At 41.5% G+C, this 15,861-nt stretch overlaps 1 protein-coding gene across 1 annotated transcript in view; it reads left to right on the top strand.

The window, feature by feature from the left end:
* The window catches only part of TOR3A (torsin family 3 member A), a 20,612-nt gene continuing 4,751 nt past the window's right edge, over positions 1 to 15,861 (top strand). The window contains exons 1-5 of the mRNA XM_039337181.1: positions 1 to 1,019; positions 2,479 to 2,580; positions 3,609 to 3,874; positions 7,898 to 8,073; positions 11,663 to 11,787. Of these exons, the coding sequence (XP_039193115.1) occupies positions 725 to 1,019; positions 2,479 to 2,580; positions 3,609 to 3,874; positions 7,898 to 8,073; positions 11,663 to 11,787 (964 nt within the window). The 5' untranslated portion in view covers positions 1 to 724. The remainder of the gene's footprint in view (positions 1,020 to 2,478; positions 2,581 to 3,608; positions 3,875 to 7,897; positions 8,074 to 11,662; positions 11,788 to 15,861) is intronic.

Genomic DNA, 15,861 nt, shown 5'->3' on the forward strand with positions numbered 1-15,861 from the left:
AAAAAGTCCTTTTGAAGAAAAATATATTTTTCTGCCTTTTTAATATTTCCTTCTATGGGCTAACTTCCCTCAGGCTAGCAGGACAACCGGATCCCTGGCTAGGCGCACGTCGCAGTGTTATTACCGGAACGGAACCTCGTGAAATCAAATACTCCCCTTAGCAGCGCAAGAAACGGCAGGTCTCATTAAGCCTCCCCGCCCCTTTCTCTTCAGTGGAGAATATGCACGGGGGGGGGGGCAGTTATTTTGTTGCGATCACCCAAAATGAGAAATTAAAACTTCTTGGAAGTGATAAAGAGGATGATCCCAGCATAGTCTATCTCCATTCAAGGAAAACATCCGACAGGGCTATAGCAGTTACCCCGGGCGCCCTTCTCCCCCTTTCCAGGACAGGGCAGGTCAGAGAGCCCCTTCCGACTCTAGACGAAACAAACGAGCACGGGCCAAAAGGCTCCGCCCACTCTCTCATTTATTCTTTCTCAATCAATTTATTCTGAAGGAAGCAAAGCCAAACTACACGAGTTGGGTTCCAAAATCCAGGGGGACATCTCTCTCCAAATCAGACTTGCGAAAGGCCTTCAGCCTCTGGGGAAAGGAGGAAACAGTCCCGCTAGCTAAAAGGAAATGAGATCAGCTCCCAAGTCATTGCAGAGCTGAGCTTGGTCTCGGCTTCCCAGCGATATAGACAGTCCGGTGCCGTAGCTCCAGCTTCCTCTTTCCACAGATGGCTATGGGGTGCCGGACTGTGCTGCTATATATCTGCCTGGCGTTGCAGTTGATGGGCGAACAGGCGCAGGCGAGTAAGGACCGTAGGGAAGAGGCAGGAAGCGCGGATCTCCTGAGCCACCGGCAGTATGAGCATTTGCAGAAGCAGCTTGGGGCCGTGCGGGACGTTTCCCGCCGGTACTGGCACTTGTTGGCCTGCCAGTTGTGGCAGGAAGGCTGCGAGGAAGAGGAGGAAGGGAGGACGCAGCGCGAGGAAGAAGAGGAAGGCAGCAGAGGCATCCTGGAACAGCATGGTAGGATCCCCGGGATTTTTTTTCCTCCCTGGCGCTTGCTGTATTTCTCACTCGCGAATGGGCGCCGACTTCACACTTGCAGCCTTTAACTCCCAGAATTCTTACTGTGGTTTCTATGGAAAAGAGGACGCGGAAGTGTGCTGCTCTTTAATGCAGACTTCTCTTTAATGCAGACTTCAATCCCATTTCTAAATATATTCTGAACGTGGTATTACAGCTCAGGAGGGCATAGAATAAATTCCGTTTTGCATTGATATTTTAAACCTTGGGGATTCAGTCGGATATATCTTCCTTCTAAGAAATGCCCAAATAAATTGATTAAAGGATAAAGAAAAATGCTCCATGAAAGCCCACAAGGTTTTACTAACATCATATAATTTATAGGTTTAATAAATGATTTTTATTCTGATTTATCTAGGTATTTTGGAATATGTTTCATATTGCTCTGAGATAATTATAGAAGTAAAATGTCAAACTTTACAATCAAGTAGCAAGTCCGTTGCCCCTTTACAGTATTGCTCTCTGTACAGCAAAACCAATTTTACATGTGCAGAATGACAACGTAAAATCCTATGATGACCAGGCAGAACAGACACCATGGGCCATAAAAAAAAAAAGCCTCAAGAGCCTTCTGGAAAATGGATTGGATTCTTTAGTCTCCTAATAGTGAGCCAATCCTATAGAAAACAGCTCTCAAACACAGGCATGACAATGAACAGGACATCAGGGGAGAAAGACTAATCCAATTCCAATTTCGTCTGAATTACAATAGTGGAAACTTTCCATGTGTGGCCTCTTATTTTTGGCAAAATTTATCCATCCAAAACTTAACCACTTCCTTCCTTCTAGAACAGTGTTTTTCAGCTTGGCAACTTTAACAGGCCTGGACTTCAAGATGCTGGCCTTACTGGGAATTCTGGGAGTTGAAGTCACTGTCTCATAAAGGTGCCAAGGTTGAGAAATGCTTTTCTAGATAGAACATAGAGATGTTCTCTGCCCATGTGTGGTCTACCTTTACAATTTTTTCATTGTCGGTGAAAGCAGAAAAGGATTATAGGGAACAAACAGGCTTGGTTTTCTTGTTGGGTTTCTTATATCTTTGCATCTGTGTGCTGAAATCCCTGTGTCCTTTCAATTGGCTATCCCAGACTGGCTGGTTTAGTTCAGTGTTAAAAATAATAGTAACCCATGAAAAGCGGAATTACACTTGTAGAAGAATAGTAGACAAAGCTGCTATTGCACTTGCAGCAGAAATGAAAAGAAAAAGAAGAGTTGCCATGCAGTGTTGGTTACTTTGGGCAAGTGAATAGTTTTCATCAGACGCAATGAAAATATAATAGGTAACAGCAAGATTTGAAAAACAGACTGAGGATGGGGAACAAGTAGAAGTTTCTTCAAGCCAATTGCCTAGGCACAATTCAAATTTTTCTTTTCCCAATCTGGTTCTCTTACATTTTAGATTGGAAGTTATCCATGGTAACTGAATTAGTCTCTACCTGGTACTGTGGCTTTGGCAGGTGCTGCCCAACAGGAGACTGCAGAGTGGTCAACAATATCACAGGTATAGACTTTACTTTCTCCTTATTTTAATTCCTCCCCTCCTCCATATTAAAAATACTGTATTACTAAAAGTCAGCATTTATGCTTCTGAAATTTAGGAGTGTGATCTGGGAGTGCTACACAGCTTTATTTGGCTCAAAGACCGATCAGCTCTGCCTTAGGCACTGTGGATTTTGTTTTGTTTATTAAAAATAAGTTATAGTACTCAATACTCTTTTCCCAATTGCATCTCTTTTTAGTATAATACTATATCTTTCTGGAGGATGACAAAGCTATAAAAACAAATTCTTTCCCTTGTAGTTCCAACAAACTAAAGTTGCACTGTTCCTTTTTTATTTGAAATAGAGACCAATTCTTTCAGTTATAAACTAATGATTAAAGCACTGAGATTGAATACATATTTGATCAAATTAATTGGGAAGAAATGGTGAACTGAAGATGACTCCCCTAAAAGCAAGTAGATTGGCTCTTCGTAATTCCTCTCCAGACAAGGAGAGGACATGAGATCACCCACAAGTGCTCCATATAGTTGCTTCTCCAGTCTTTGGTGGGTTTTGTGCTCTGGGAGATGAGGAAATAGCCATTTTGCTCAAACCACAATTGTCGCCTTTAATAGAAACTGGGTTTGCATATTCTCTGATCACTTTCAAAAAACATTTTTGTTTTCAGTGTGGATTAATTCTGCAGGTTGTGTCATGTTTTCCAAGTTACTTGCTGAAGCAAAGGATCAGAGATAAGAAATAAGAATTTACATAGAGAATACTTTATCAAATGCAGTTATCAGAAATCTTTCTTTTGTGAAGGACCATTAGAGATTTCTCTCCCACATTAAGCATATGTTCTTCCACAGCTACAAGAACTACGAATTTCTATAAAGAAAGAAAGAACAGTCATGTGTTTTGACAAGTGGATTTTGGAGTCAATGCTACAACTTGTGGTTTCGCTGTGCTTTTATACAATCCTTATGCTTGACAATTCTACAGTTTCCAAGTGATATGCAAGAGATTCATCCTCTTTTCTTTCCCACAGGCTTGGAACTGGTTCTGAGCAAACGGCTCCATGGCCAACATTTGGCAAAAGAAATTGTCCTGAAAGCTGTTCAGGGTTTTCTGGAAACACCACAGCCAAAGAAAGCATTAACTCTTTCTTTTCATGGCTGGTCTGGAACTGGCAAGAACTTTGTAGCTCGTTTAATGGCAGAACATCTTTATCGAGATGGCCTAAAAAGTGACTGTGTTAAAATTTTCATCTCAGGACTTCATTTCCCTCATCCCAATTACCTGGACCTTTACAAGGTGAGAGGATATTTGTATATGGGACGGGGAGGGGAAGGTGTTAAGTATAGTGCAGTTTTAGGAAGGAGCTGTTACTTAGGCGTATGCAGAAGATCTGTGAATCAATTCTTTTATCTTGAGAAATGTACAAATAAGGAACTTCAGAATTCCTGAATGTTTAGGGAACACAACATCAGTGAAATTTGAAATGTTACACCACATACCCGTACTAGTTGCCTAGATTGTCATTCCCATTGGTTTTAAAAAGCCCAGGATTGACTAATTAACTTGAAATTTAGCTATGTTCATACAAATTTTCCTATGTCCAAAGATCTGCTTGAATTAATTCTGCTGAGTTGTCTCTCTCTAGCAAAGGGCATATTGGCAGAGGCTTGTCCTTAGAGATCCAAACAAAATAGTGTAGCTTGACAAGACTAGATCAAAGCACATGGGATATTTACTTTGGCCCAGGATACAAAATAGTAAGGACAATATCATTGATCTAAGGGATGGTCAAAGGCAGGTCCAAGTTTAAAAGTTTGGTTGAGCAATCTGAATCATGGGCCCCAATTAATAGAACAACCAGAGTTTGGTGGCATAAAAATTTAATATGTTATGATTGGCTGCGCAGTTGGCCAGATCTTTAGATTGGAGTTGGCATTTTTGTCTACTTCTCGAGTTCTGACCAAGGATCTGGGATAGACAGATGGTGTTTAATAATATTAATAATATTCCTGCTCTTAGCCTTTGCCAAGTCTTGCTGTTATCTGCTTAGCCTGCTAGTTTTTTGTTTATTGGTTTTGTAATCCTTTGCCTTGCCATGTTTCTTTTCTGTTCTTCAGTTAGTCTTTCTTGAGGGCCAGTTTAGTTTCTCCAATATTTAGTAAGCCTTTATGGAATACTATGAATGATTGTGAATGATTATGACTTTATGGTAGGGGTCCCCACCCTCGGCCGTGGCCCACCTCTAGGCCTTGAGCTGTTTGGAACCAGGCTGCAGAGGTGGTGGGTAAGCACATGTTTGCATGCATGTATGCTCCATTTGTGCAAGTGGTGGCTGCAAATGGAACTATGCATGTGCCTATCATTTGCTCGGAACCATCCCCTCTCCCACCCCCACCCCGCCAGTACATAAAGCTGAAAATGTTGGGAACTCTGCTTTATGGCATCTTCTTCACTCTCCTCAAATATTCTTCCAATGCTTATCCAAGTAGCTAAGCATTTCAAACTAAAAAAAGAAAAGTCCAGTTGCCATGACTCAGCTTTCCGACAACTCTACCTAAATGACTGAAAATCTTCATCGACAATTTGAAAGTTGTAAGTAAGCCGGTAACTGGCTTGTAGTTGCCAGGTATTGCCCCTTTTGTTGGATCTTTCATTATCAGGTGAATTTTGCCAGAAGTTAGCCAATCTTCAATTTCACCTGCTGGTAGTATATTGTTAAACTGCTTGGCAATGAGTAAGTACAGACCAATCATGTTTCAACCAAAAGCAGTTACTCTTTTCTCTATTTCTGCTGTTATTACAAATTAGAATAGGAATAGGAAATAGAATAGAATAGAATAGCTTCTTTCAACATGTAAAAAACAAGAAAAAAGTGAAGGAAATGATTGGTCCATTAGTGGGGGAAAGTGGCAAGAAGGTGACAAGCAACAGGGAGAAAGCAGAACTATTTAACTCGCTTTTTGCATCTGTCTTTACACAAAGGGAAAAAACAGACCAACCTACCAAAAATAGTGCCATAAAAAACAGAATAGAAACGCAAGTTAAGATAGGCAAGAAAATGGTAAGTGAGCACCTGTCCAGCCTAGACAAGTTCAAATCACCAGGACCAGATGGATTACACCCCAGGGTTCTCAAGGAACTGGCAGATGTGATCTCAGAACCATTGAACTATATTTTCCAAAGATCCTGGAGCACTGGGGAACTACCGGAAGACTGGAAAAGAGCTGATGTAGTTCCCATCTTCAAAAAAAGGAAAAAAATGGACCCAGGAAATTACAGACCTATCAGCCTGACCTTAATAACTGGGAAGATTCTGGAAAAGATAATCAAACAATGAATCAGCGAACACCTAGAGGCAAACAAAGTCATTACTAAAAGCCAACATGGGTTTGTCAAAAACAGATCATGCCAGACAAATCTTATTGCGTTCTTTGACCAAGTGAAAAAATTAGTGGATCAGAGGAATGCTGTGGATATAATTTACTTGGACTTCAGTAAGGCATTTGATAAAGTAGATCACAACCTATTACTTGATAAGATAGAAAAATGTGGGTTAGACAGCATCACCACCAGATGGATCTGTAGCTGGCTGGCTGGCCGTACTCAGCGTGTGGTCCTCAATGGAACTGCATCTACATGGAGGGAAGTGTGTAGTGGGTGCCCCAGGGCTCTATTCTGGGCCCAACATCTTCATCAACGATCTGGACAAGGGGATAGATGGGGAACTCATCAAATTTGCAGACAACACCAAGTTGACAGGAATAGACAACACTCCAGAAGACAGGCTTAGGATACAGGAGGATCTGGACAGACTTGAACACTGGGCGCTATCTAACAAAATGAAATTCAATAGTGAAAAAAGTAAGGTTCTACATTTAGGCAAGAAAAACCAAATGTACAGGTATAGTATAGGGGGTACCTTGCTCAATAGTAGTAACTATGAGAGGGACCTCAGAGTCCTAGTGGACAATCACTTAAATATGAGCCAGCAGTGTGCTGCAGCTGCCAAAACGGCTAACACAGTGCTGGGCTGCATTAACAGAGGGATAGAATCAAGATCATGTGGAGTGTTAATATCACTTTACAATGTCTTGGTAAGGCCACACTTGGAATACTGCATCCAGTTTTGGTCACCACGATGTAAAAAAGATGTTGAGACTCTAGAAAGAGTGCAGAGAAGAGCAACAAAGATGATTAGAGGATTGGAGGCTAAAGCATATAAGGAACAGTTGCTAGAATTGGGTATGTCTAGTTTAATGAAGAGAAGGACTAGAGGGGACATGATAGCAGTGTTCCAATATCTCAGGGGCTGCCACAAAGAAGAGGGAGTCAAGCTATTTTCCAAGGCGCCTGAAGGAAGGACAAGAAGCAACAGATGGAAACTAATCAAGGAGAGAAGCAATCTAGAGCTAAGGAGAAATTTTCTGAAAATTAGAACAATTAACCAGTAGAACAACCTGCCTCCAGAAGCGGTGAATGCTCCAACACTGGAGGTTTTTAAGAAGAGACTGGATGGCCATTGGTCTGAAATGGTATAGGGTTTCCTGCCTGAGCAGGGGGTTGGACTCGATGACCTCCAAGATCTCTTCCAACTTTATTATTAAGAATAGAATAAAATAGAATAGAATAGAACCGAACCTTGGAGGTCTTCTAGTCCAGCCCCCTGTTCAAGCAGGAGAACCTATACCATCTCAGACAAGTGACTGTCTAGCCTCTTTTTAAAAAAATCTCCAGTGACTGAGTGCCTACGGTTTCCAGGGCAAGCTGTTCCACTCATTAATTGTCCTCAATGTCAGGAAGTTTCTCCTTAATTCCAGGTTGCTTCTTTCTTTGATCAGTTTCCAACCATTGTTTCTCGTCCTACCCTCTGGTGCTTTGGTGAATAACGTGATGCCCTCTTCTTTGTGGCAGCCTCTCAAATTCTTTCATTTTAATCTTTTTTAAAAAAATTACCCACCTCCTTTAGCCAGGCTGCATTTTTATTTACTTTTGGGTTGTCCCATATTTGCTCTCAGAAATGTGCTTTGTCAGGCAATTATAAAAGCCTTCTTGGTGGGAATCACAGATCTATAGATCATTGTCCCTTGGAAAATATTTCTGGTTCCCTCACTGGTAGCATATAAACAAGGATTTTAGATTTTGTTGGTAATTTCATATTGACTTCATTTTTCTTGATGTTTTATAATTGCTTTTAAAGGTTATTAAGGCTATGTAATAAGCATCAGTTCTAAAAGATGGGATATAAGGCCATAAATAAATCTCTGGCTGTACCAATTTTGTTTATGCAAATTTCATCATTATTTATGCCTGTTCACTCAGGTCCAGCTAACAAAACAAATCACCGAGACAGCCCAACTCTGTGAACAATCCTTGTTCATCTTTGATGAAGCAGAGAAGTTTCATCCTGATCTCCTCAAGGCCCTCAAACCATATGTGGGTTACAATGGCAACACTGACAAGGTTCATTACTGGCGGTCCATCTTCATTTTCCTGAGGTAAATTTTGTTTTAAGTGTTAGAAACAAATCCTAAGTCATATATTCTGGGGACTTTTCAGAATATTAAAAGACCTTTGCTTTAATACTGACAGTCGTCCAGGGTAAAAAAAAAATGAGGTAAAAAAATCTAGAAACATATCTAGACTTCCACAAGTTTATTCAAAAGTTCTTCCTAAAAATTTTTTCTTGCCACTTCCATCAACAGATCCTGAGTTGCACTTTCATTTGGTCTAGCTCAGACATGTGAAACACAAGGCCCGCAGGGCAGATCCAACCTGCAAAGTGGTTTCATGTCGCCCACAAAGCCATCCTGGAAACAGTGAGGGAAAGGTCCCCGCTGCCTTGGCTCCGGCCCAGGCTGGCCGGGAGCCAATGTACAATTTCGTGGTGGCCATCTATGCTGAAACACGTTCAGTCTTAGCTCCACAAGGCTGTCTGGAAACAGCGAGGGACTGCCCCCTGTCGTGTCGGCCCCGCTCTCTGGGCGCATGCTGGGGAGGTGTTACCCTTCATGAGGAATGAAGAAATGCATCATTGCCTGGAAGTGGCCAACAAATGGCCCTTGCCTACTTCACATATCCAGCTTGGTGGGCTCCGGGGGAGGGGACGCCACGAGCAGTGTGAGAGTCGATGTTACCTGCGCAACGCCACCCAGTCCCCAGCCTGCCCGGTTTCGGCAGGCAGCGGGGCGCTCTCCTCACAGCGCCAAGAGCTGAGCCAGGTGGCGCGAATCTGATGAGAAGTACAATGCTGCTGTGAGGAGAACACGGCGCTGCCTGCCAAAATTGGCAGGCTGGGGGCTGGGCGGCTTTGTGCAAGTAATGTCGACTCTCCTGCTGCTCGCGATGTCTCCTCTCCCAGAGCTCACCAAGCCAGATATGTGAAGTAGGCGAGGGCCATTTTCTGGCCACTTCCAGGCAATGGTGCATTTCTTCATTCCTCACCAAGGGTGACACCTCCCCAGCTGCATTTCTTGCCTGTTTTTCTCCCTCCCTCCCTCATCTCAAATATTTTTCCACCACTCTGTTCTTAAGGAAAGGAACGAAGAAAGGGAGGGAGGAAGGAAAGGGAGGGAGGGAGGGTCTGAGGGAAGTCCCCTTTCACCATCCCCTCCTGGCCTATCCTGGGGGTCTCCCATTCTAATGCTAAGGATGCTTTGGATACAAAGCCGGGCCTCCTCACATGGAAAGGGAGTGGGCCTCCCTCTGACTTTGCCCTCGTACCCATCATGAGCATCCTGGCTAAGGAGAGCAAGCACAGCAGCAGCAGCCTTGAGATAAGCACAGCTAGGTGCCCGCTTGGGGAAGTGGGGCTGGGCTTGGTGCCACAGGAGCTCGTGGGCTGGCCTGGGCGTTTGACTTCTGCTGCCCAGGGCTCTGGGCAGCCGGCGCCACCGTCCAGTCTCCCCGCATGGCCTGAGAGGGACAGTGAGGCTCCTCCAGTGGACCATGCCTTGGTGCTTGCCCTGGTCCCACCCCCCTCTGTCGGAGACCCTCGGATCTGCCCTACTCCTACCCAGGACCCCACAGGCACCCTTGACACGAGCAATGTAGAGCTGGCTGTGCCCACCCACTAGGCCACACCCACCCCAGCCACGCCCACCCAGGAGGCTGCACCCACCCTGGCCACGCCCCCCACACCCACCCCGAGGGCAACCAAAATGCTGATGCAGCCCTCAATGAAATTGAGTTTGACACCCCTGGTCTAGCTTAAAAGCTGAACTTTGCAAAAGCAGTAAGATTTATTTCTGTCCTTTTACAAATTCTGTATAGTGCAAGTACAGAAATATCCAGGAGAGGTTCATTTTGTTCTCTGACTCTACTGTCTACAATGTTGCTGATATTCAAGGATTCCCTTTAGAGAGGGAAGACTCATGTACTTAAGAATACCTCTCTCTCTAAGCAGCTCCTGCTGATACAATAAATAACATTTACTATAAAATATTCATGGGGTCCGGGCACTAGGAATGAAATTCAGGAAAAAAGTTGTACTACGCTCAAAATTTCTTCTTTCCAATTAGATTTGAGTATATCAATTTAAATGTAATTTGTAGGTGGCTGAATTTATTGGAGCTAAGCAGGGTCAGCCATGGTTAAGAACATGCTTGGGAAACTATCAGGATTCAGGAGAAAGCATTGGCAAACCATTTTCGTACTACAGTGAATAAAACTGCATGATTGTGGTCAAGTAGTCAACAGTAGTTTTATTAAGCAAAAGGATATATTTACCTTTGCCTTACATCCCAAAAGAAGCTTGGAACATTAATTAAAATCTCACCTACCTTTATTAAAAGCTGGCTTGCTAATAACAATAATGGAGTTTGAAAAGCAAATACAGTGGTACCTGGGTACTCATCATTAATTAGTTTTAGGAAGTGCAGCAAGTACCAAAAATGATGAGTACCAGATTTTTCCCATAAGGAATAACATTGACAAATTCTAGCTTGTGCTTTAAGAACCTGATGAGTACTGGGGCAAAATTTTCACATCAAAATCCTTGAGTACCAAATTTGATAAGTTTCAAAGCAGATGAATACCAAATTACCACTGTAAGTCAGTTTTTGCTACCTATATTTTTTTGCACTGGACCTTTGAAACTAGTAAGATTTGTGCCAATTTCTTTTTTCTCATTTACTAGGAGCAAAGTTTACCTAAAGGCCAACTGCTTTTTCCTAAGAGGCTGGGGATTTACCAAAGTAAACCAAATCCCTCACTGAAAATCATCTTTAGAGGGAAGACAGCAAACATGAATGCTATTAATGCATTAGATGTCTTAAAACAAGTGCTTCTTTTCTCACTCTACCTATTCCACTATAATTAATAATAATAATTAATAATAACAATCCCCCAAAAGAGTGGGAGAAAAAAGAAATGGGTAAAATAGTCATGTTCCACATCTTTATCTCATTGCAGGAAACAGGAGGTTAAAATGTATATACTGTATGATTGCAGAGAGATTTTCTGTCCTTAACATTCCACCATAAGCCATTCTGGGAAATACAAGTGAATTCAAGCTGATTTTAGTGTATCAGTAGAAATGAGAAATTTTCACCCTTGGGACTTTCTTGTACAATGACTAACAACGTTACCCTATGATACTATTGTGAATACTGGACGAGACAGCTTATGTATTAAGGTTATATTTTGTTGCAACTGCTAAATTCTGTTGGTCAATGAGATACAGATAGTCCTCAGCTTAGGACCACAATTGAGCTAAACATTTCCATTGCTAAACAAGACAGTTAAGTGAACATTGCTCCATTTTACAACCTTTCTTGCCACAATTAAGTGAATCACTGCAGTTATTAAGTTACTAACACAATTGTTAAGTGACTCTGGCTTCCCCATTGACTTTGTTTGTCAGAAGATCGCCAAAGGTGATCACATGATCCCAGGACACTGCAACCATCATAAATACATGCCAGTTGTCAAGTGTCCAAATTTAGATCCTGTGGGGATGCTGCAGTGGTTATAAGTGTGAAAAATGGTCATAAGTCACTTTTTTTCAATGTTGTTCTACTTTGAACGATCACTAAACAAATGGTTGTAAGTTGAGGACTACCTGTAATATTCTTTTTTTATACTCAGCAACACTGGTGGCAACATCATCAATAAGGTGGCCCTGGATTCCTGGCTAGCTGGTCAAGCTAGAGAGGAGATCACCCTGGAACATTTAGAACAAGTCCTGCGGAGAGAGCTGCTGGATGCCCCAGGTGAGTTGCTGCTTGTTCCTAAGGCAGTGTTTCTCAACCTTGACAATTTTAAGGCATGTGGACTTCAACTCCCAGAATTCCACAGCCAGCAATGCCTTAAAATTGTCAAGGTTGAGAAACACTGTAAGGCTTTACCACCACTGAAGTTCTAACTTTGGTAGTAATGCATTTTTTGTCTTTTGCAAGATATTGATTGAAGGCAAATGTGAAGTTACATTTACAAATAATATCAGTGCTTTAAAAAAATGTTAATTTTCACCATTCTAATGGGATGGATAATGTGCTCAAAGCCATAATTGGAAGGATCTGTTAAACATACTGTGGCAAGCCAATAGGTTTTATTTTTCCTCAAATGTATGAAATTTCCCTTCTCATCTGCAGATTAAGAGGCACTCACAAAAGATACTAAGGCATGTTAGTCTAAAAGACAATATTACAGCATCTTAATGTTTTGTGACGTAAGTTTTTTTTGAACTAGGTATCTATTCATCTACTCTGACAAATGCAAACAGAGATATTAGTAGGAAAGAGACCTAAATCTTGAATTTAGAGCAGGGGTAGGCAACCTTGGCTCTTTTATGACTTGTGGACTTCAATTCCCAGAATTCCTGAGCCAGGCATGCTGAAGTCCACGAGTCATAAAAGAGCCAAGATTGCCTACCCCTGGTTTAGAGGGAAATGAAATGCAGTAACATTAAAATTAACCGTCTACAAACACGTGTTATCTGTTGAATCTAGTGTTGCCTTCCTTGTAGCTTGGTAAATGAATAGGCCCCCTTTTCATGCCTTAGCTTAGCTGAATCAAAGGAGAAAGTGGGTTTTTATCAACAGGTAAGATGACCAGTGGAGCAGTTTTTTGTCTCTAGCTAGCCAGGTTTTCCAAACTGAGATGAGAGAAGAAGATTAACACTCTCAACTAGCTGTAGGAATGGGATGAAGTCCCAAAATATCCCAGGAAACAGAAGTTTCCTAGATACTCCATTTCCATTTCCTTTTCTTTGTGTGTTTTACTCTGTAAAATAGAGAGAAAGAGGCAGAGTAAGACTCATCCCTAAATTCTACTGCAATGGCTCCAATCTTGGTAAAGCTGCTAGAAAGTTTTCAATTTGCTTTTGTCCAGTTGAGGGGGTAGGAGGTGGGATAGGAACAATAACTTTTCAAAGAATTGGGAGGATTCTCAAAATTTCTCTTTTTTAAAGAATGGCTATATTGCTCAGCTGTGTCATATGAACACAGCCATTTAGTTCTAAAATCTTATAACTGCTGCTACTTTCATTTCCATCTAGCCTCCCTTTCATTTCCATCTAGCAATTACTGTATAATGTTACAGCATTATACAGTAATTGCTGTTCAAAATAACATTTATTTCCATTGTATTGTCATAATTTTGTTTGCTTCAACATAAATGAAAATATAAATATGATAAAAGTGCATAAAAATAAAATTGATAAAATTATCATTTTTATCTCTATCATTGTTTAGGGGTTATCATCTTTGGTTTCTATGATATTTATTCATATGGATTTTTACATTTTATATCTGAGTTTTTACATTGCTGTTTTATCTCGTTGGGTAATGCCCAAAGTTGCTTTTGGTGAGATGAGCGGCTATATAAATTTGATAAAATAAATGATACTGTTATTTGTTGTATTATTATATAAAACTGCTCTAAATCTACAGCAAAATCAACTGCATTTGCCAAAATAATCCTTTGTGGCCACTACTTTGCTTCCTCTTCCTCTTCATCAACTTGTCTTTTCCTGCTGTATTTCAGTTGCAAATGTATGGGAACAAAGATAGCCAGGGAAATGATTGAAGTCTGGGAAATGGGCCCCTTGTCAGTCAACAGGCATGCTGATTTACCATCAGCTTATCAGGTATTTAGGAGCAGAGGACTTGGTAGCACAAGGAAAAAGCAGCCATCAACACACCAATCAACCAATAGAAAAGCACCACAGAAATACGATGTATAGAAGGAACCCAAAACACACCTTCCAGTAGAGAAAAGTTCCCTGAGGATGTGCTCCAGCATTGTCTGAAAGTTCAAAAGACTAAACCTCTGGTCCTATGACTGATCCAGATTGGATCTTGCAACATTATCCTAGGACATGTATATTTGCCTTCATTCATGAGAAACATGGGCAGCTAGTGCTTCAAACAGTTTGGCTTTGGGAATCTTTCTCAGCACGCGAGGCTTCCACTTATGAACAACTATGCTTCCTAAACCGATGCACTCGGGAAGGGGTCATTCCACGCAGCCTACTATACCGACCACCAGTCAACTTGAAGATGAGCAGACCTAGGGCAAAAGCATTCAGCAAACGTACGTTAGAGGTATTAATAAATGACTCCCATCTAAGATGGGGCAAGTATAAAGCATCTATCAATACACATAAGGGGCATTGTCTATCACAAGAATTAGTCACTGACCTAGAAAATGTTATTAGGGCCCTTGTAAAAGAAAAACGGGAGAAAAAGGAAACAGTTGGATAATGATGAATGGTTTAACACACGAGATGCCTCACCAACAGAATTTATAGCAGCATTAGAGTCCATGTTCAACAGAGTAGAGATAGAACAGCGAGAAAAACATGCCATGTATTGTCAGTGCTGGTTGCACACAAACCAAACAATACACTCAGCCCAACAGAGCAACACATCTTGAAAGACCTGAAACAAGATCAGGACATTATTTTATCAGCAGATAAGGGCTGGTCAACAGTGGTGATGAATTGCACAGATTATGAAATGAAGGCTTTTGCTCTGCTCAATGATTCCTCAGAGATGAGAACAATGGTCTCCCAACTGAATGTTTATCTCAAGCCAACTCAAACAAAACAATTGTATAACAGAGAAGGAATGGTGGAAAATGAGAGGAACAGATGCTTCTCCAGCGAGATTCTATGGACTCCCCAAGATACACAAAATGGGGATCCCCCTCAGACCTATTGTAGTGCTACAAGGTAGCCCTACCTACATCCCTGGCTAACTGCTGTCACAATATTTAAGCTTCCTGACTCCATCCTCAAACAGCACAATCATATTATCCACACAATTTTTGACATAACTACAAGGCTTAAATGTGGCTCCTGATGAGATCATGATCTCCTTTGACATAGTGTCCTTATTTACACCCATTCCTCTCCACTCAGCACACAAAGTAATAGATAAAAAAACTAGACGAAGAGTACAAATCAGATCAGAACAACCTAATCAGGACACAAATTATGAAGCTATTCCAGTACTGCCAACATCCTATTCACATTCAAAAGGGAAATGTATGAGCAAATAAAAGGATCCCCAATATCAGAAGCCATTGCAGAAACTGTCCTACATGAACTAGAACACTGTGGATTTGAAAACTACACACCTTAATTTTGGTGGCACTAGATCAGGGGTATCAAACTGTTGGTCCACGGGCTGGTTGCATCATATGGAGGCCGTGCCCACCCCAGCTCCAACAATGCAAAAAAAGTCATGATACATTGTGACACATCATGTGACACGGTGAGTTTGACATGCATGCACTAGATGAATGATATGTTTGTCATCATCAAAAGAAATGTACTAAAAGAGTTTTATACCTTACTGAACTTCATTTTCCCAGACATACAATTCATAATGGAGGAAGAAACAGCTAAACAATTACCATTTTTAGATGTGCTTGTCAACAGACAGGAAGATGGAAACCTAGAAACCATGGTTTATTGCAAGGCCACCAACAGTCCACTCATTCTTAGTTTCAACAGTAACCATCCAGTGTCAAACAAAAAGAATTGTTGATAGAACCCACTGTAGTACCCAGCAAGCTAAAGAACTGAAGAGAAGGTACCTATGTGAAAAATTCAGGCAGAAGGGGAACCTCCCCATAAGCATTTATTACAGGATGCCTGTGCAACATGTAAGGAAGAGAAATGAAGAAAGAGGGTATAAGATCAACTATATGGCACACCCTGCCATGCATCAAAAACATTTTGGAAGCAGTAGAACTCAGCTTCCGAGGTCTCCAAGTGGGCATCGCACACTGCCCAGAGACAACCATATGAGGACCAATCATGCATTGCAAAGATCACT

This window comes from Crotalus tigris, unplaced genomic scaffold (assembly GCF_016545835.1).
Source record: "Crotalus tigris isolate CLP2741 ecotype Arizona unplaced genomic scaffold, ASM1654583v1 scf7180000017668.6805642782:7212621, whole genome shotgun sequence".
In the NCBI taxonomy this organism is placed as follows: Eukaryota; Metazoa; Chordata; class Lepidosauria; order Squamata; family Viperidae; genus Crotalus; species Crotalus tigris.